Raw genomic sequence first — 20,649 nt, 5'->3', positions numbered from 1 at the left:
TTAGAAAAATTTTCTTCTTGAGGAATAAGTAGATCATTAAAAAAATATTTAATGGCTAGCTTGAGGTCTTCATTAAGGATTAAAAATCTTTACTAAGGGAGGTTTTCTTCCGGCCGACTCTCATCATTGCGGTTCTCAAAGGAATGAGGTTGATGATAACCGCTTGCATTCAAGAGACGCATTAGGCATGAGCTTATGATTTCATAAGGGGGTTCAAGTTGTGAAAATGATAATAAATTGAGTTAAAGAACTAAAAATAAAAAAATAAATAATAAATTAACGTAAAGAGTTTTCAAGATTCACTTCTAAAAATTGTGAAGTTGTCAGCCAGCTTGCAAATTGATCCATTGGTAAGCAAGAGCTCTTCAAAGAACAATTTTCCATCCAAGGCTGCAAAATCGCAGTGACAAAAATCATGGTTTGGTTTCAAATCTGCATTGATATTCAAAACAGAAAATACAAAGAAATAAGTTTTATTCAAATCAAATCCTTCTGTCTCCAGAAGGACTTAATAAACTTATCAGGCGCCCTTGGATGATCCAATAAGCCCCTTAAAATTTGTCATTAACCTGTCACTCTAAGCCGGCGCTAGTTGAAAAGAAACATAAAAATACGACCATCGGAAAAAAAGAAAGGTTGAAAACAATCTTTTCATTATACAGTCGAACCTGTATATAACGGCCACCCTCGGGACTTGAGTAACTGGCCGCTTAATACAGGTGGCCGCTCAATACAGGATCACTAAAAATACTCAGTGGGCGTTGGTCTAATGTCAATTTTAATAGTGTATCATACAAAAACGCTTCATGCAAGGAAACAATAGGACAATCAACACTCTTTCAAGTGATCAATACTTTAACAAAGTTCAGTGCTAACTTGTAACTTAACGGTATAATATACGTAACATTGTGTCAGTAAAAGTACTATACAATAAATTGTCTTCTACTCTCCTACGGTATACAGTGCTCTATTTCTATGACGTACAGTTCACAACAAAATATCTGATTCCGTCATTTCACAGTTGCTCAATGTCACATTGCTGAAGAACAAGTTAATTTAAGAGGAATTTCTTGCTAAAGAGTGAAGCATATTCAAAACAAACTTTTTTTTAGCGTTCGTGCTATGGTACTGTACTTCAGCACATTGCGAGCATCTGAAAAGCGTTAACTATATTAAACGGCCGAGTATCAGCTTACAGTAGCTTTGTACATGTTATTTCTTTATAGTGATGCTGGATCGCATTTTAAACACAATAAAATACCGCATAAATTAACATATGGCTTAGTTTCTATTCAAGGGTGGCCGCTTAATACAGGTAAAAATAACAAAGAAAGACAAACATAGGACTGCTACAGGGTGGCCGCGGCCGCTTAATAGAGGTGGCCGCCTAATACATGTAACAAATGCAGCGTTTGTATGAGCAAACAATCGGGACCTTAAAAACTGGCCGCTTAATAGAGGGTGGCCGCTTAATACAGGGCCGTTATATACAGGTTCGACTGTAACAAAATTGAAATGCACTTAAAAGTCCGGTTTTTTTGTTGTTGTTGTTGTTGTTGTTGTTTGTTTGTTTTTTTTTTTTTTTTCAAGGCAATAATAATGTCAAGGAAACTATGCACTATGCATTACGTTACATTAAGGTAGCCAAATAAGAAAAGTGTCTTTCGTTTTTCCTTGACGTATCTTTTGGGCTTTCCCGGTTTTTATTTTTGCGATCACTACAAATTCGTATCCCTTCCCTTACTCCAATTTGCTTGAATTGATCTGAATTAGAAATCTCAAAGAAAAGCTCCTATAAAACCTACTACAAAAGAACAGCTACATCACCATCTTAAGTAAGCTGCCTACCATGAAATCAACCGTCTTGATGTGGTCTTTGTGCTTTAAACTTTCGCCATACCTGTTTGCCGCCGTCGTCACAAATTCATACTTCTCGCCTGACGGCTGTTGATTCAAGAAAACGCGTCTATATCGTTCTGTCGTTTCCTATGGTAAGAAGATTCGCAAAAAGAAGAAAAGTCATGCTTACCTGCCAACACTTCGACCTCCTGCACTTTAGTCTTCTTGCTTTCACCGTAGTTGTTGGTCGCCGTCATCACAAATTCATACTTCCCGCCTTTTTTTACGTTAAAAACGTGCGAACGTTTGCTGGTATCAGTTATGTTTTCACGGTTTGTCCACTGTTCTTCACCTGCGATTCTTTGGTATTTGGAATACAGTATGATGGCTGCTCCATTTTCTTCCGGTTTTTTCCATTTGAGGGTTATTTTGCTATCCTCATTTAAAGCGTCTGTAATAACTACAGGTTCTGGGACATCTGCAAGACGAGAAATGACAACCACGTACAGAACAGTTACTTTTTTTTAAGAAGTTTAGACGAAGCACTTCGTTTATATTTTTATCACATAAAAGTTCCCAAAGTTTCCTGCACATACAATGGAAACCCGTGAACCTTTTGTTAAGAATGGATATGGCTACTCTATCCCACAAGTAAGCCGAGGAATTCTTTAAAGAGGACGATTCATCAAGAGTACTACCTTCCGTGTATTTAGGCTGTCCAGTAAGAACGTCCAGATAGGAAGAGCTTAGGAATAAAACTGGCCACACAGTTGTTTTTCTTGAGAGTAGTCAGACGTTAAGGCAAGTACAACGCGAGCACAAGCATAAGCACAAGAATGTCTATACCTATCATAAGGATAAAATGACATACGTAGGCGTAGTTTCATAAATTTTTCGTGCCAAAATTTTGGAATGCAAAATAGCGGACGACAAGGCGAAATATTAGGACATTCAGGATGCTAAACCGTCAAACAAAGTACATCGAATATTACTAAAAGTTCTCTTTAATTCATTGAGTCTTTTTTCGGAAGACTTGTCTTTTCATACAATGCGCGATAACTACGAACGGCGGTCAGGGCCGCCATCTTGAAAATGAATCTACACTGACTAGTTGTGATTGCTTTCGTTTTATGCCCCTTTCGTCTGTGCTTATGCTTGCGCCATCCGGCTTTTTACACGTGCGACACAAAAACGGCACAAGCACAAGGAAAAGGAATCCGTTCTCGTGCTTAAAGGCCATGAACATCGACCTAAACAGCTGGAAAGCCTTTGCCTCAGAACGACCGGCTTAAAGACAGACGGTATTAAAGAACCTCGCCAAGTTTGAATACACGCTTGCCCAACAGTCCGAGGCGAAGGGACAGAGAAGAAAGGCCCAAAACCAGACAGACAGACCAGCCTCAGATTTCACCTACACTCAGTGCAGTAAGGCCTGCCACTCCCGTATTCTCCTGTCCAGCCACACCCGACGCTGTATCGCACTGAACATCCAGAGGGGCGACTCCATAGTCTTCTTAGACTAACGGATGCCTACTTGACTATATTAGCACATGAAATAGTAAGGCGAGATGTTGAAGTATATACAAGAAGACATCGGGTGCAGATTAAAGGAGGCTATCCCTTCTTATTAAAATAATAAATAAACAAATAAATAAAATCACTCTGTTTGCTATCAGATTTCTTGGGTTGTATCAAATAACATAGTTAAGGGTACAGCGAAATCAGTTGAAAACATTAATGGAAAACTGATTTTCGCTAACCGTTGAAAACTTAACCAGCTAGGGTATCAAGGTTATTGGCTGGAATCCACTTCAAGATTTCTTTTCGCGGGTTCTTAAGCTGTGTACATGACTGCTATCGTCTCTCATTCATGAGATGAATAAAATAAGTTTTTAACCAACAGCGCATATGCTAAGCTTAAGATTTCTACAATATAAAACCAACAGCAAATTCAACAGTATTTACCTCCCAAAACCTTAATTTTCTTTATGCTCTTCTCTGCTATCAAACTCTCGCCATACATGTTTGTAGCCGTCACCGCAAATTCGTACACCTTGTCTTTCTCCAGCCTCTGAACAACGAATTTACGATCCGAGAGATTTGTTTTTTCTTTTATTTTGATCCAATCTCGGGGTAAACCATCAATGCTATTTCGTTCGTACACAGTGTACTTTGTGATAGGTGCTCCATTGTTCTGTGGCTCATTCCACGTCAAGGTTACTTCAGTCACCTTCGTTTCTGTAGGCAAGTCTATCATTTCTACGTTACCTGGAGGTCCTAATAAATAAATAAATAAATAAATAAATAAATAAATAAATAAATAAATAAATCGACACAGGACAGCGAATGTCTCAACCATGACTCTCTATTAAAATCTCTTGTGCGCATTTTATGCTAGTTCAATCAATCCGCTGCCAAATGCTGCATTTGAATTAGAATTTTGACCAAGAGTGCGAGACTGAATACGAGTACCACTTTTGTATCTAGTTCACGTGATTTAAAAATCACTTGCTACTCGAATTTTGTTTATACAGTCTCTTTATATACTGGTAAACAACACGATGGAATGCAGTTTTGGGGACGTGCCGAGTTTGACTAAATTTGAAAATTGTACTGGCACTGTTTTCTCGTGAGCGACACCTTCTCCTCCTAAGGGTAATCGTTTACAAAATAGTTGTATAACAAACCTTCTTTAGTTTAAGTGTTTTACTACTTCACTGCATCTACACAACATTTGCTAAATTACCGTCGTTTGAAAGCCTTTTTTTTTTCAAATAGAGAAAAGCTTACGCTTTACATTTATAATCCTATTTTCTGACTATTACATTTCTTCAAACAAGCTCTGTCAACGTTACTGTTATACATGTCTGGGAAAAAGTGTGTGACCGTATTTGCTAAATTTACGACAACTTGTTATAGTGCGGAACGGACGCCCTCATTTTCTTGTGACAACGTTTTACATTCATTTGGAATTTGTTCGGAACATTTGAAACCCAAGCGATGATATAACAATTGGTATGTTTTAAGTTGTACAAAGACGATAAACTAGTGTCGGAAGGACAAATATAAATAAAGACGCGGCAAATTAAAAATCTCAAGTCTCACTACCAATGACCGAGGTTGACGCCTTTTCGGATATATACTAACCTTCATACTTTGTCATGACTTTCAGTTCGCTAGCATCTCCCGCAAACACCTTATTCCTGGCAGAGACTCTCAAGGTATAGTTTGTGCTTCTGTTCAGGCTATCGAAAGGATACACTCTTACATCAGTGCCAAGGGTTTTATTCTCTATCACTTTTCCCCTCTGTTGTATGACCGCTTGGTATCCTGTGATAGGACTCCCTCCATCATCATCTGGTGCAGTCCATCTTACTGTCAGTGAAGTAGCTTCAATCTCCACTGTGATGCTTGGTGAGCCTGGTGCCTCTGTAATAATCGAAAACGAATCAATCATGGCAGCTGTGTGTTTATTTTTATTCATGGCATTTGCCTTTATTCAGTAAAAGGAAGAAAAGCAAAACCATGAACATGCTCAAAACGAAACTGCTGTTACAAAGTAACTATCACTGACGGAAAAAAAAATGAGCAAGAAGGCTTACCAAATGCGCAAAATTCAAAATGCACTCATATCGAATCAGAAGAATGACACACAAGTGCACAAAACCAGTACATACAGAAAATAAGATCAGATTATGAGTGAATTCTCTTATTATTTCGTTCTTCAACTTAATCTAAAGGCTAAGACTACTTTACGCCATGGGATTAACCAATCGTTTCCATCAGCTCTTAGTTTATTTTAGTAAAAGGTCGATTATTTAGCACTAAGAGTTTTTTTTTTTTTTGAGTATCATGAAGCACGTCATAAATCCTTGAATAGAGTTGATGGGAGAAGCAGGCCGTATTACAGTATGTTGCCTGCACTACTCGTGATAAAGTCTGTGTTCAAACCAATTGACTTATCAGCGCTGGTATCTGGTCTTCACTCATAAAGTTATTAACTAGAACTCCCCCTTGATATATCTAAGATGCTAGTAAATTGCAGACTAATTAACCCATCTCCCTCCCTCCCACCCTGCATTTTTGTTACGTACTCCCTTACGGTTCCCTGGTAGCATACATACTCCTGATTGCAGAAAAGCAGCATGGGATAAGATTTTCTTCCTTATGAAACAATCCGTTGCACTGACCAGCCTGCAGATACTTATCTCCCGCTAGTCCGATCAAGAATTCGATCGGAAGTCAACCCGCGAAACGCTAACCCATGCGCGCCTCTAAAGACGAAAAAAGACGAAATCAATGTAAGAGCTACTTACTTATTTGGTTCACTTGTACTGTGCTTGTGACTATAACACCGACGCCATTTTCAGCCTCGCAGGTATAATTTCCAAAATCTTGGTCTTTTTCCATCGGGACATCCACTATGTTGTGTATCGTTCGATCTTTCTTTATTTCACTCCCATCCGGTGTTTTCCAGGTGATGGTTGGCAAAGGAACACCATCTGCCACACACTCCAGCCGAACTGTCTGTCCAATCCAAGACTTTGTTTCTGAGGCCTTGGCACTTGTTATGGTAGCTTGGTCTATTGATCAAAGTACTTATTGTAATGATAAGCTAAGAAAGGATGAACTTACATATTATTAAATTATTAAAATTAAGTCATTCCAGATTAAGTTTACACAACGACCATCTGGAAATAACGCTAACGTCTTCACTTTTTTAACCGACAGAGGCTTACTGATATGGACGATGGTGGGGTTCGACAATCATGCTGCTAATAATATCACATCAACAACTTTGATCGGATGTTAGTAATTACTTTTGGCAAGTACATGTTTATTGAAAAAGCATTGTTTCACCATTAAAGTTATATCTTGCGCAATGTTTAGAGCCATTATGGAGTCCATCAAATTAAAGCTCTAAGTTTATACCTAAGGTAAAGAAAAATTTGGTGGTAGACATCCAGTACTGATTTCTCTTTCTAGCTACAGTGGATAAAACCACCTGGAAATATCGTGGATGTCTTCACTTTTTATGTTACTCAACGCCATATAAAATCGCAAGTCTCATAAACATCTCATATAAAAAGACATTTTTACGTGATACGATTTAAACGAAATACCCTCTGAAGCTTGATATCGATATGATACAATGATGCTTACAAAGGCGTGCAATGTCCCTAAAGTAGTTAACAATTAAGGAAAGTGATATAAAAGGTTGCCGAGGATCAAGTCGAGTTTGAGGATCATAATAAAAGCAACTTTCACACAAAGAGCTGCACGTTATTAGATTTTATTAATAGTTGTTATATAGTACATTTACAAGCATAAAATGTGATCATTAAAATTACATCTTGAGCAAACTGTTAGAAGCCAAAAAAAACGTTAAATGCAAGCTTTAAGTTGATATCTGACATCGTGTTACAATGTTGCGCCATTGAACAAAACCTGAACATGACAATTTTGAGTCATTGAGCCAATTTACAGGAGGCAATGTCTAAATAAAATTAATGAAAACAATTTACAGTCCGCCCGACCCGAACGGGAGTCAAGTGCTGTCACCACTGAGGCATCCCTGCAAAATGCTGAATTTTGTGCCACCTTGGCCAAGAATTGGTGAAGTCCAAAAGGAAACTGTTGTATTACAACAAAAGCGTCGGGTTCTATTTGAATCAAGTGGGAGCCGATTAATCAGAAACAACTGAGTTAGATGAAAGTACCGTTACCGCCAAACAGAACTGTGAATTAAATAAAGACTGTAAATGCGAATGTAAACCAGCCGTAAATTTCAACGTTTATTTCGACACGAGGCACCGTGAGACAAACTCGCAATTCCAGTTACACCGATGGGCCTTAATAAAAATCAACTTAACTGCCGTACAAACCGTGAAAACTAATAAACCTTAGTGAACTTAAAATTGAGGTAAAAACTCGGTGGCCCTCGTGGTAAACATTAAAGGCCACCTATGCGCATGCCCGAAACTAAATGTCTGCGCAGGGAACCCAGCTGGGAAACACGAAGCCCAGCAGTAACATGGCTCCCCAAAATGTCCAACATTTTCTACAAAAAGGAACTAATCTTTAACAAACACAATGTCAATGTTCCATGCTTAGTGAAAACACTTAAAGTTTCTTTCACTGTAAATCTCTTCCTTAACAAAGCTCTGGCTCCTCAGGCTCCTCGTCGGGGAATCCCGGTCTCTCATGCTTCTACGAGCAGCACAAGCTTGTTAACAGGTCTTTCCAGTCTGGATCCATTACTTGTCAACACTGTCACCGAACGTACTTGATCCTGATCATCAGGGTGAGTTTCCACCACTTTAGCCATGGGCCATCTGTTTCTAGGAGACTGGTTTTCTTTCAATAACACAACATCTCCGACCTGAAAATTTCTTCTTGGCCGAATCCACTTGTTTCTTGCTTGTAACTGCTGCAGATATTCTTTACACCATCTTGACCAGAATTGTTGAGCCATATGCTGTGTACGCCGCCACATCTTTCTGCAGTACAGGTCTTCTCTCTTGAATTCTCCAGGCGGGGGCAGCACAAGTCTTGTCTTTCCTGTAAGCAGCATACTTGGTGATAATGGTGGTGCAGAATGTGGGTCGCTGAGGGTCTCCACTGTCAGAGGTCTGTTGTTGATCGTGTATTCGGCTTCGCAAAGGAAGGTCCTCAACGAGTCTTCGTCCAGACGACTACCATGTTCTCTGATGAGACCATTCATGACATTTCTGATTGACCTGATTTGTCTTTCCCAGACACCACCAAAATTGCTAGCAGATGCAGGGTTCTTAATCCAATCGATGCTTTCCTTAAGGAGTTCTGCTTTGATCTCCTGTTCATCCATTTCTTCAATAGCTTTCTTGAGTTCTGCTTCTGCACCAATGAAATTCGTTCCTCTATCGCTTCGGATTTCCCTAACCGATCCCCGTCTACAGATGAAACGTCTGAGTGCATTTATAAACGAATCCGTTTCCAAAGAATCCGCCACCTCTATGTGTACTGCTCTACTTGCTAAGCAAGTAAACAAGGCTCCGTATCTCTTCACGAGAGATCTTCCTCGTTGGACGTGCCAAGGGCCAAAGTAGTCGACCCCACAATAGGTAAAGGGTGGCGTTGGCTCTACGCGCGACTTTGGCAAATCTGCCATTTTCTGTTCTCCTTGGCTCCCTCGAAGGTGACGACATGTCACACATTTAGAAATAAACTGCCTGACCATCGCATTTCCGCTAACAATCCAATAGCCACAGGAACGAAGCTCGTTCAAAGTTATCCCTCTTCCGCTATGATGTGTTCTTTCATGCACATGGCTGATAATCAGTGAACTAATGTGACTTGACTTTGGTAGGATCACAGGGTTCTTTAGAGTGGGGGGCAGATTGGCCTTCCGTATTCTTCCCCCAACTCTCATAACACCATCACCGTCTAGAACTGGATCCAACATGCGGAGAGAAGTTGTCCTCTTAAACAGGGCTTTCTTTTCTTTGTCTGACTTACGACTACCATAGACGACTTTCTCTTGAACGTCTTGGAGACTTTCAATTTCTGACGGGAACTCATTTCTTTGTACGTGCTTTATGATCTCCATTTCTGCTTCTTCTAAGTCAGCTACGTTGACTCGTGTAGAATTGACATCCTTACGTCCGGCAGGTCCTTCATCAGATGCCAAACCGCTGGACACTTTTCTCTTGGCTAGGACTCTATCTCTCAGATGTCTCTTGTATTTCAGGCAAAGTGCTACAGCCATCTTTGCTTTAAACCAACTGGAGAATCGTCGAAGTCTCTTGACAATATCACTGCTCTCTTTCACCGTGCTAATGTTAACCTTGACATTTTTGACTTCAGGGGAATCTGGATCCACGTGGTCTTCATACGTTTCTTCCTTCAGCCAGCTCTTTGCAGGTTCTTTCAGGAAGTCAGGACCCGTGATCCATGCCGCCTTCTCAACAAAGTTCTTTGGAGACATACCTCTCGACCCTTCGTCAGCAGTATTCAATGCAGTTTCCACATAGTGCCATTGTGAAGGTGTAGTGTGCTCGTGGATAAGCTGAACTCTGTTGGCTACGTAGGTATGAAAACGACGAGATTCATTACTTATAAAGCCTAAGACGACTTTACTGTCCGTCCAGTAGTAGTCCTTTATGTCTTCATACTCCAATTCATCCTTTAACTTGTCACCAATATTGACAGAAATCGTGGCAGCGGCCAATTCCAATCTCGGGATACTGACTATCTTCTTCGGTGTTACTCGGGCCTTTCCCATAACAAACGACACATGTACTTTCCCTCTCTCGTCTTCAAGTCTCAAATATGAGCACTGTCCGTACCCACACGTCGAAGCATCAGACATACAGTGGAGCTGTGCAGACACAATCTTTCCGAATTCTGCGGGTTTAAAACTTCTTGGCACTTTTAAACTTTCAAGTAAGCAAAGTTCATTCCGCCATTTTTCCCATCTGCTTTTGGTTGCATCGTCAACGGGTTCATCCCAGCTGTTAGACTGACAGATGTCTTGTAATATCTTCTTTCCAACAAGTACTACCGGAGCGATGAAACCTAAGGGGTCGTAGATGGAACTAATCGTTGAAAGGATGCCTCTACGTGTGCAAGGCTTATCCTTAAGTTCAATCCTGAAGTTGAAGGTATCTGATTTGATGCACCAAATGACTCCTAGCGCTCTTTCAATGGGCAACTTATCTTGGCCAAGTGCAAGGCTCTTCACATTCTCTGCTCTGTGCTCGTCAGGAATTGAGTTAATGATGCGTTCAGTGTTGCCCACAAACTTAGTCAAGTTAAATCCTCCATTCCTGCAAACTGCCTTGACGTCCTTCGCTAGATCAATAGCTTTGTCTTCGGTGCTTGCAGATTTTAGGACATCATCCACATAGAAGTTCCTTCTAAGGGTGTTGGCTACCTCAGTTCCATAGTTGTCTTCGTTTTCGTCTGCTGTACGCTGAAGTGCATAGTTGGCACATGCAGGAGACGATACTGCCCCGAAAAGGTGCACAGTCATACAATACTCTTCGGCTTTCTGCTCCAAGTCTCCATTTGGCCACCACAAAAATCTGAGGAAACTTTGATCTTCCTTTCTAACTCTCACTTGAAAGAACATCTTCTCGATGTCCGCCATAAAGGCATACTTCTCCTGGCGAAATCTGGTTAGCACGCCAAGGAGGTTACTTGTAAGATCCGGTCCCTGAAGAAGCTTGTCATTCAAGGACTGTCCTTCAAATGTGGCCGAACAATCGAACACCACTCGTACTTTCGACTTCTGCGGATGATAGATCCCGTGATGAGGAAGGTACCAGGTTCTTCCAACCTCATCTTTGAACTCGTCATTCACCTTGCGAGCATATCCTTTGGAGATGATATCAGCCATAAAACTGCAGTAATCCGCACAATATCTGTCATCGGCCTTCAGACGCCTTTTTAGGCCAGTCAGACGCTTTTCTGCTTGTGCATAGTTGTTAGGGAGCTGAACGTTCTGATGCTTAAATGGGAGGGGCATCTCATAATGCAGGTCATCGAGATGAACGATGCCGCTCTCCACCGTTTCGCAGAACTTGATGTCTTCACGTGACATTGCTGTCCCCTTTTCTCGTTCAGAGAAGTCCAAGTCAAACATCTGACTAACTGCTTGTGGAGTTATCCGCTCCTTCACCTTTCTCTGTGTGACTAGATATCCCCGAGGGGTAATTATAGTATCTTCAGGGCTAAGATTGATTCGGTTGCATGTAATCTGGCTACTCAGCTGTGGATTACAGAGGGGCCCGTTGACGTACCATCCGAGGAGTGACCGAACTGCGTACGGGTCTGAATCTTTGCCGTAAACGATTTCTCTTGGACGTATGGCGCTTGGGCAATTCAGTCCAATAAGCAGACCCACTTCGATGTCTGCCATGTAGGGGGGTATCTCTGCACTGATTTTCTTCAAATGAGACATCTTGCAGATTACGTCAGGTCGAGGTATTTCATTGCGGTCTGCTGGAATCACATGCCGCGTAAACGTTCTAGGTAGGTCCAAGATCACGTCCTCTTCTTTAATGTTGGCTACCACCAATCCTTCAATGGCCTTTGTGGTAACACTGCTCGTTCCGTGAATCGTAGTAAGGATAAGGTCAGTGTCATTTCCCTCAATGCCAAGCGCCTTCATTGACTTCTCAGTTACAAATGTCCCACCACTGGCGTTGTCTAGCAGTGCATAGACCTTTATCTTCTTTGCTGGATCACTCTTGTGAAACAAGTGAACTGGTAATATGCCCATGTTGATAGGTACATCTCCAGCTTCCGTGACGTTACAGATGGCAGTGCGGTTGCTGCTAACCCAAGGTTCAGCTCCAGGTTGATTATCACTGTCGTTGCTGATCTTCTTCGCCCAATCATAGTCGTGTAGCGATGTGGGGTGTGGCCTTTTGCAAGTCTTACATGTCTGCCGCTCCTTGCAGTTTTTAGCAATGTGCTGATCACTAAAGCAACCAAAGCACAGTTTCTTCTCCACTACAAACTCCCGTCGCTCAGTTAGAGTTTTCTTTAAAAACTGTTCACAATCATTTAGGTTGTGAGGCCTTTTGCATAAGGAACACGACGTGGACTGCTCCTTTCTACCTTCCTGCTTTAATCCTGTGGCAAGGCTTGTTCCTTTTCCTCTGCTACGTGGCCTTCGTCTGAATTTGACATGAGTGGCTTTGTCTTTCTCATCATGATGAGGTTTGGTAACATTTTCTTCTGAGAATACAGCATCTGTGGCAAGCTCAGCTTGTTTGCGGACAAATTGTGAGAATTCCTCAAAGTCAGCTATCCTTCCTTTTTCAATCTTGGTCTTATTGTTCCTTTCAGTCCATTTGCTTCGTAGATGTCTAGGTAACTTTTCCCAAAGCTGTCGCAGTACATGAGCTGTGTTCAAATCGTCCATGTGAGACATGCCTTTCATAGCAGACTTTGCTTGGTCCAGAGCAATAGAGAAATTTTGGAGAGCTGAGCCATCGTTTGCTCTGATTGGTTGCCATGAAGACAGTTTTGTGATGTGAGCATTTGCAATCTTGAAAGGATCTCCAAACTGTCTCTTTAGCAGTCCCTTGGCTTCTTTGTAGGATCCTTCTGATTTTCTCTGAAGACAACCATTAATAACTTCTTTAGCTTTACCAGAAGTGCACTGACCCAGAAAATACAGCCTTTCACAGGAGTCTTCAACCTTCGATTCAATCAAAGACTCAAAGGCAGTCATAAATGCGGGAAATTCCATAGCGTCACCGTAAAACATTGGAGGCTCAGTTGATGGAAGAAGGCTCCTTGCTTGCTGGGAAACCATAATTCGAGACAATTCCGTCTGCTTTCTTTGAATGTCTACAATATCTTGAAAGGTATTGTTCTGGACTGCCAAGGGGTTAACAGACAAACTTGTTGAGCAACTTCGAGGGCTATAAACACGTTGGGGTGTCTGTGGGATCCCCTGTGATTGATCTCTGATAGAATACACAACTGCACGCCCGTCTACGAAATGGGGTTGAGTTGATGAAAGATGTGCACTTGTGGGAATTTCAGTGGGGTTCACTACACACCCAGGAGTCACAATGTCTACATGGGTTTCAAAGTCAAAGCCTGAATTTCCTGATCTGCATGCTGTCATTGGGCTTGTGTAAATGGGGCCTGTTTGCTCTGTAGTATATCCACTAAGAGGATTTGCTCGAGTGGGGTACTGGTGCCCTGAGACATGATTGCCAGAAGAATGTGCTGGAAGAGACTTTGAAGCAGGTTCTAAAATTGGAATGGCGTTTGATGAGGATGAACTAGTCACCATTGCTGCCGTTGTCATCGTTACAACCGACCCTGGCGTTGACAGGGAGGTAATGTTTGTATCCTTCGTAACGTTGGCTGGGAGTAGACTGGACACTGGGAACATTGGAAGCTTTTGTGTCTGTAAACATGTAGGTGTGGAAACCCACTCTTCACTGTTCATTTGTTCATAAATCCTTTCTTCTTCCTTTGCCTTAGCTAGACTTTTCCTAAGCTCCAATTGTTCCTCGGCCATTTTCAGTGCCTGTTTTTCCTTCAAAAAAGCTGTCTCAACTTCTAGGGCTGCAACCCTAGTCTTGGCTTTTATCAATTTCGCATTAGATGAAAGTGAAGACAAATTGGAACGTCCAGAGTGATTAGACTTTCTAGAGCGATGAGACTTGTTAGAAGCAGCAGAATTTAATTCAGCAGACTGAAGCTCTTTCGCCTTAGACAAATATTCACAGACAGACTGTTTAAACTTAAACACATCTCCATCATGAACTTCATACCATGAATTAGCACTGGCAATATCTGATTCATTCTCTAACACTTCGAGGAAATTATCCTGAGCAACTTGTAGCTTGACAAGTAAATTGTTTAAACCTTCCGTTTCAGATGACACAAACTCAAAATTGTTAAGATCAACAAGAAGAGGTTTCATTTTGTTTATCTGCCTAGTCACGTGGCGAAGAGCCACAGTTCTACGCTCTTTTAACCTTTGTATCTCGTACTGTTTACCTTTATCCGTTGTAATTTTCTTCCTTGCGCCCGATTCTAACTCCGCGGCACCATTCTCCGTCGATTTCTCCTCCATATTCAGTGAACCTTGAACCTTAACTGAATCATGAAGCCGTATTTCTGATGCCGCATCCGTCGGTGGAGTGTTAAGCGGTGAAATGGCGCGAAACGAAGCCGTGGCAATTGAAGGCGAACGCGAACGATAACCTTTGAAAATTCCTTCTTCACCATAAGCCATTGTAGATTCCATGTTTTCGTTTTCCATGCCCGTAATTATCCGTGAAAGATGCAATAGAAAAACCAAGTAAACCGTATTTATCCTTGTAAACCACACATCCATCGACAAACCATGCTTGAGGTCGAGTTTTTACTGTAAATGCGAATGTAAACCAGCCGTAATTTCAACGTTTATTTCGACACGAGGCACCGTGAGACAAACTCGCAATTCCAGTTACACCGATGGGCCTTAATAAAAATCAACTTAACTGCCGTACAAACCGTGAAAACTAATAAACCTTAGTGAACTTAAAATTGAGGTAAAAACTCGGTGGCCCTCGTGGTAAACATTAAAGGCCACCTATGCGCATGCCCGAAACTAAATGTCTGCGCAGGGAACCCAGCTGGGAAACACGAAGCCCAGCAGTAACAAAGACAATGTGTTTGCAAAAGTATCAAATTCCTAATTTGATCACATGGAGCATGCGCAATTAGTTGCAACTGCAGACTACACTCATGGTTTGCAGTTTATTTCTGAGTGGCAGTGGAATGACATTAAATGAAACTTGTCTTTTAAATTCCCTTTTACTTACATTGCACAGTGACGAACGTTTTCATTTCAACTTTTCCTTCACCATTATCTGCTTCACAGACATACGTTCCACTGTTCATCTTTGTACTGCTGGGAATGTGAAGCACGCTCCCTTGATATGTTTGCCCTCCGACTTTTCTCCACGTGACAGCTGGTGAAGGGTAACCAGTGGTGTCACATCTAAAGTTGATGGGATTTGTTTCGTTAACTGTTAAGTTTCCTGTTACCCACTGAATCTCTACTGGAGCTGAAATTTAAGTATTAAGAACAACGATTAAAAAGTACTGAAAGGCTGTTAATCATCACGCAAGCATAGCTACAAATACCATAACCTTAATGAAGCACAGAATGATACAGTAGCTTTATAAAAGTATTTTCTGTCGGTTAAAAAAGTTTTGTGAGATACACAAATTCGAAGATCAACAAGTTCATAAGCTGCATTGACTATTAAAAGTCAGTATAAGTTCTAATACCTGACTATTTTATTCCTACAAGTTTGGTCACATTTAATGATCGATTACTAATCTGCCTAATTGTGTAAAACCTTAAGGATACTTATCTAGGTACTCACATGACTAAACCATGAAGACGCCAAAACGTTTTACTAAAAGGAATGGGGTAATGAGCTAGCCCAAAATGAAAGAGCAAGATCGCACTTTTTTTGACGATATTCTAAGTTTTTATGTTTAAATAGAGCCAAGATTCTGTATTTGTTCAATATTTGTTTACAAGGCTAAGACAGAATAGTACTATCGCATTCCGGCCAATTGAAGTCCTTTCAATATGTTTGGGAATCCCTTAACAGTGACTTACCAGTTATATTGAGAACAACTTGATCACTCTGTCCATCTCCAGCATCGTTGTGAGCCACAACCTTGTATTTACCAAAGTGTCGAGATCTTTTTACATCTTGGATGATAAACTTGTTGACGTTTGTTACTGGAGTAAGGATACTGCCATTGAGGTAAAATCTGTACTCTGATACGGCTGGTTTGGCTTCGGACACATCACAGGTTAGAGCCACATTCTGTCCTTGTCTAACAGTATTTCGAGTAGCATTTGTGGCGATAGTGACGCCTTTGGGTTTGTCTGTGGGAATTAACTCCACGATTATGGTGCACTGGAATATCATAACTGGATTATCATTTCAAGTGTTTTAATTAGAAGGAATGGAGAACCATAAAACGTGAGTGATGTGAGTGACACGGCAAATGTTTTACAGAAACATGAATAGAAAGGCATGTACGTGAATGAAGATTGCGTCCATCGAAAATTAACGAGCTGAAGAAAATCCATGAAGCCCATGCATACAGGAATCGCAGGACGCCAAGGATTCGTATAAACTAGTAGCAAAATACTGCAACTGAATTGTAATAAGTTTCATAACAATAATTGCATTATCGTTTGTCTCCCGATGTAATCAGTTTGAGATACAAATCTCAAAAAATCGAGTGCTTTAATACTGCTAGTCTTCATCAGGCGATGAGGACACCGGTTACGCGGCACTATTTATAATACGATAGTCGGCTGTGATTGGTGCATTTCGATCCTCACTATTCCGACGAGAAGTTGCGTCCTCAGCGGTCCGTCGTTGTACCACTCTCCTGTCGTGTTTCTTCATTGTGGGCATCCACCCTCAGGAATTTCAATTCCGCTATCTATGTTGATGTTGTTGGGGTGAAGTCCAATGAGAGTCGGCATCAATAAACTCCAAAGCAGATACTGGCCTAGTCTCCCTCGCAGCCGTTTTTAGTGTCGTCACGCAACGTTCCTCCCCGTTAGTGGGGAGGAGCGTTGCGTGACGACACTAAAAACGGCTGCGACGGAGACTAGTAATGACCGGTCTCACGGGCGTGCTCAGGCGGAGGTCTGGGTACGGAGGAGTCGTTTATCCCTATCCTGCTCTTTGATTCTCTCATGCATAGATTTCCCTTGCTCTCCGATGTAGACTTTACTGCATTCGCAGGGAATCCTGTGAAGCACACCGTCTTATTTAGCCGGATTGATGGTGTCCTTAGGACGCACCAGTTGTGACCTAGTTGTCGTTTCAAATCTGAAGACGGTGCGAATGCCTTGTTCAGTTCTAGACAGCGGCGAAGAGGCTCCGATACTCCCTGTACGTAGGGTAAAACGGCGGTGGATTTGAACTCACGACCTCTTTCCTGGGGGCTGTTCTTGCCTTAGTAACCTTCTGCACCGACAAAGGAGGAGAGATATCCGTTAGAGACCAATAAAGATAAGCAGATGCTTCTTCCCCTCAGAGATTTACTGAAGGTGTGGTCAAGAGACGTTTCGTACAGACACTTCACAACACCGCGTTTTACTGATCTAGATCTAGATCTCCATGTAGCGATTAGCAATAATCGCGGAAACCGGGCTCCCCATTGCTGCGCCTTCTCGTTGTTCGTAAATCGATCCAGCATACTGAAAGTATGTAGATTTCAATGCGAAATCTAAGAGGTCCGAAACTTGAGCAGGTGTTAACCCAGGAAAGAGCCTGTGCCTAGCCAAGGGGTTCAGTTTATAAACGAAGAAACTGTGGTGCTGCGTCGACGGCAGAGTGGAAACGAATATAGAGCAAGCAAAGGGGTAATGCTCTAGAGGTCAGCTCTCCACGGTGGCCAAATGACCTTATAATTCAGTTGGTATGAGACGAAATGTTCGTCTAGGAAACACTGCAGACCTCTTGTATGCACCCCCCCCCCCCCTCCCCCAACACAGGTATACACACAATTAAAGACTCAATGAGGTCCTAAAGGCATTCATTCACAGTAGGGTTGACTGTTCTGTCTATACGCATCAAGAGACGCAAATATCTTACCTCCAAAAAAGCTCAGAGAAACCGCCTACTTTTGGCTGGTAACAATTACTCCCTCGCTGGCGTTTCTTTGAAGTCTCTTTTGTCTTCGTTTTTTTAAAACACCTTTGCCAGAGATCCATAAGCCCATAACCACAAGCCAAGAAGCCTTCGGAAGCAGAGACCTACAGATCTAAAACCCCCCAGACCCACTGGCCGAAAACATCATCCAATCATTCACTGCACAATTTCATTTACTGAAAACAAGCACGCCAAAAAAGTGCCGGAATTGAACTATGTAGTTGTTGGCATCAGTGGTAATAACAATAACAATAAAAATAACAATAATAATAGTAATAATTAACAATTATTCACCGAAGTGGAGGTCAACATCCTTCACTTTCACCCAATCTGAGGTAAATAATTGTTTTAGTATATACCACACTAGCTAAATAACTAGTGGAACAAAAAGTTATTTTATTTCTGACAATATACCGACAAATGGTATAAACTTCAAAATCTCCCAAAACGCACGATAAGGAGGCTCGCGGCAGTTTTTCTGGACGTTAGGGTGGAAGTTTTGAAGTTACAATCTCGTATACAAGATAAACTTCGATCTCCTTTATACTACATCATCATTTCAACATATGATCAAAGTTAATTTTTTCATCGCTTTCCAGGCAACAGCTATTACCATAGAGATTTTTTTCACTTTTTCCCTTTTTCTTCAAAAAAAAAAATTGTGTTTGAAACTAGTCTCTTTTTTTAATCGACAAGAATTGTAAATAGGTCTTAATAGCTCTGTTTTCTACTTTTAACTTGTAAATAACAATTTCCTTGGAATGTTTTAATAAAGTTACTATTTATTATTTTTATAAAAAAAATTAATAATAATAATAATAATAATAATAATAACAATAATAATGATAATGATAATGATAATGATAATGATAAGGATAAGGATAAGGATAAGGATAAGGATAAGGATAAGGATAAGGATAAGGATAAGGATAAGGATAAGGATAAGGATAAGGATAATGATAATGATAATGATAATGATAATGATAATGATAATAATAATAATAATAATAATAATAATAATAATAATAATAATAATAATAACAATAATTTCCTCACTTATAACGCGCAAATTCGCATATGCATGTGATCAGATGCACTAGATATTTCTTGCGGGAGTTTAAAGCTGTTTGGCGGTTTTGTGAATTCTTGTACATGTAGGAAAATGCTCCAGTGAAGGTTGTTTCCTCAACACAGCATTACGTTGCTCAAATAAAGGGTGCTTCAAAAATTTGCGTATTTCCGGAAGTTAACCAGTGTTTCAGTAAGTAAGTGTGCTGGCGTATTAGCTTTTTTGTGTTTGACACCAAACATCGCGTCGGAAGTGACATAATTAAACAGGGCTTCGAAAATGTAATCAGTTTTTTTTAACTAATCTAGTCCCGGTTACTGAAGAAAGCATAACTCTATCATTACAATACAATGCCTTTTATTTAAACACGGTCAAACTTAAAGCTGTTGCTTGTGGGGTCGTGTTATAAAGTTAAAAACAAGACACCGAGAAACCCTAAGTTGCATTCGCTAAAAACAAAAATCTAATTCAATTCAGCTTAATCGCGTTTTCCCATAGTTTCCCAACGGGTTGGTCGCTATCCAGCGATACATTTTATTCGCTGGATGGTGACTTATCCGCTGGATAAAGTTGTCCGTTCTTTGAAAAACTTGGGCCAGAACCACAGAACCGCAGTGGCAGTTATTGATAATTGCAATCTGTAGGGGCACGAGCCTTGCTCTACATCTATATAAGCAACAGAAAATAAGGGGACAGAGAGGGAGACCCCCAGTATAGCCCTTGGGATATGTGAATTTCATTTATAAACCTATTTCCAGATGTCGTGAAAACGGAGGTCCGATTCCTGAGACGTCCTTCTGATTGTGGTTTTAATTTACCCACGGCAGATAATGTCGATTCATGCGATGCGTTTGAAGAGAGAGGAAGAGCATTGGGATGAGTGCAGGATAAGGAGATTGGGGTGAAAACCATAGAAGACATTCAGTTTTCTATTGGGACTCATTTCGTGTCTACTTGACTATTGTGTAATTATTTTAAAATCGACAAAAACTCGACAAACTTATCTGACTTTTGCCTATTTTTTTTACCAACTGACCAGAATTTTCCCTTGCCATCCTTCTATTGGAATGATTTGTTTTAGCTGACTGCAGACTGTGTTTCTTCCACGTTTCCGGCAAATTATACACTCGGCTGGTTCTTTTCATTGAAGATTGGTTTGCTCCTTTGATTGGATAGCTCACCTAGCTACCCAGCTATTACTAAAGGTATGGCTAAAGAAAAAATGAATAAAATGGACTTTTTAACACTTACACTGTACCGTAATGAAAACATCACCGCTGACTGGGTTTCTGATGCCGTTATTAGCGGTACATCTGTAACCTCCTTCGTCCTGTCTCCTGATTCCTGTTAAAGGCATGCTTACCACACTGTTATCAGTAAGTTTTTTCCAGGAAATACTTGGAGATGGATTCCCATCAGCTGTACAGTTGAGTTTCGCATTGTCTCCCTCATTCACTGTTTGGTTAGCAGAGATGTGAGTGATTTTTGGTGGACCTACAAAATGAAAACCGTAAATTAGGGTAACATGGTACCAATTCTCAA

At 40.9% G+C, this 20,649-nt stretch overlaps 2 protein-coding genes across 4 annotated transcripts in view; both read right to left on the bottom strand.

The window, feature by feature from the left end:
* The window catches only part of LOC146450731 (uncharacterized), a 61,001-nt gene that overhangs the window by 34,090 nt on the left and 6,262 nt on the right, over window positions 1–20,649 (bottom strand). For 2 of the 3 annotated variants that reach the window (XM_085100045.1, XM_085100044.1), the window contains exons 2-8: window positions 20,359–20,601; window positions 15,974–16,249; window positions 15,162–15,407; window positions 6,156–6,422; window positions 4,987–5,268; window positions 3,805–4,116; window positions 2,030–2,317 (exon numbers count right to left, since the gene is read on the bottom strand). In XM_085100045.1, coding sequence (XP_084956171.1) covers window positions 2,030–2,317; window positions 3,805–4,116; window positions 4,987–5,268; window positions 6,156–6,422; window positions 15,162–15,407; window positions 15,974–16,249; window positions 20,359–20,601 — 1,914 coding nt within the window. The remainder of the gene's footprint in view (window positions 1–2,029; window positions 2,318–3,804; window positions 4,117–4,986; window positions 5,269–6,155; window positions 6,423–15,161; window positions 15,408–15,973; window positions 16,250–20,358; window positions 20,602–20,649) is intronic. The other variant, XM_085100046.1, reaches the window with a different exon arrangement.
* Window positions 8,042–14,617, bottom strand: LOC146450732 (uncharacterized). Its single transcript, XM_085100052.1, has one exon. It carries the CDS (start codon window positions 14,615–14,617, stop codon window positions 8,042–8,044), a length of 6,576 nt encoding a protein of 2,191 aa, XP_084956178.1.

The sequence above is a fragment of the Pavona decussata genome, unplaced genomic scaffold (assembly GCF_977016875.1).
Source record: "Pavona decussata unplaced genomic scaffold, jaPavDecu1.1 SCAFFOLD_429, whole genome shotgun sequence".
NCBI lineage: Eukaryota > Metazoa > Cnidaria > Anthozoa > Scleractinia > Agariciidae > Pavona > Pavona decussata.
Note: the sequence above shows the minus strand (reverse complement) of the source record. Positions and strands in the feature narration are given on the sequence as shown.

Excerpts from the sequence above, each read along its gene's own strand:
- LOC146450732 (XM_085100052.1), bottom strand. The coding sequence starts at position 14,617 with ATGGAAAACGAAAACATGGAATCTACAATGGCTTATGGTGAAGAAGGA.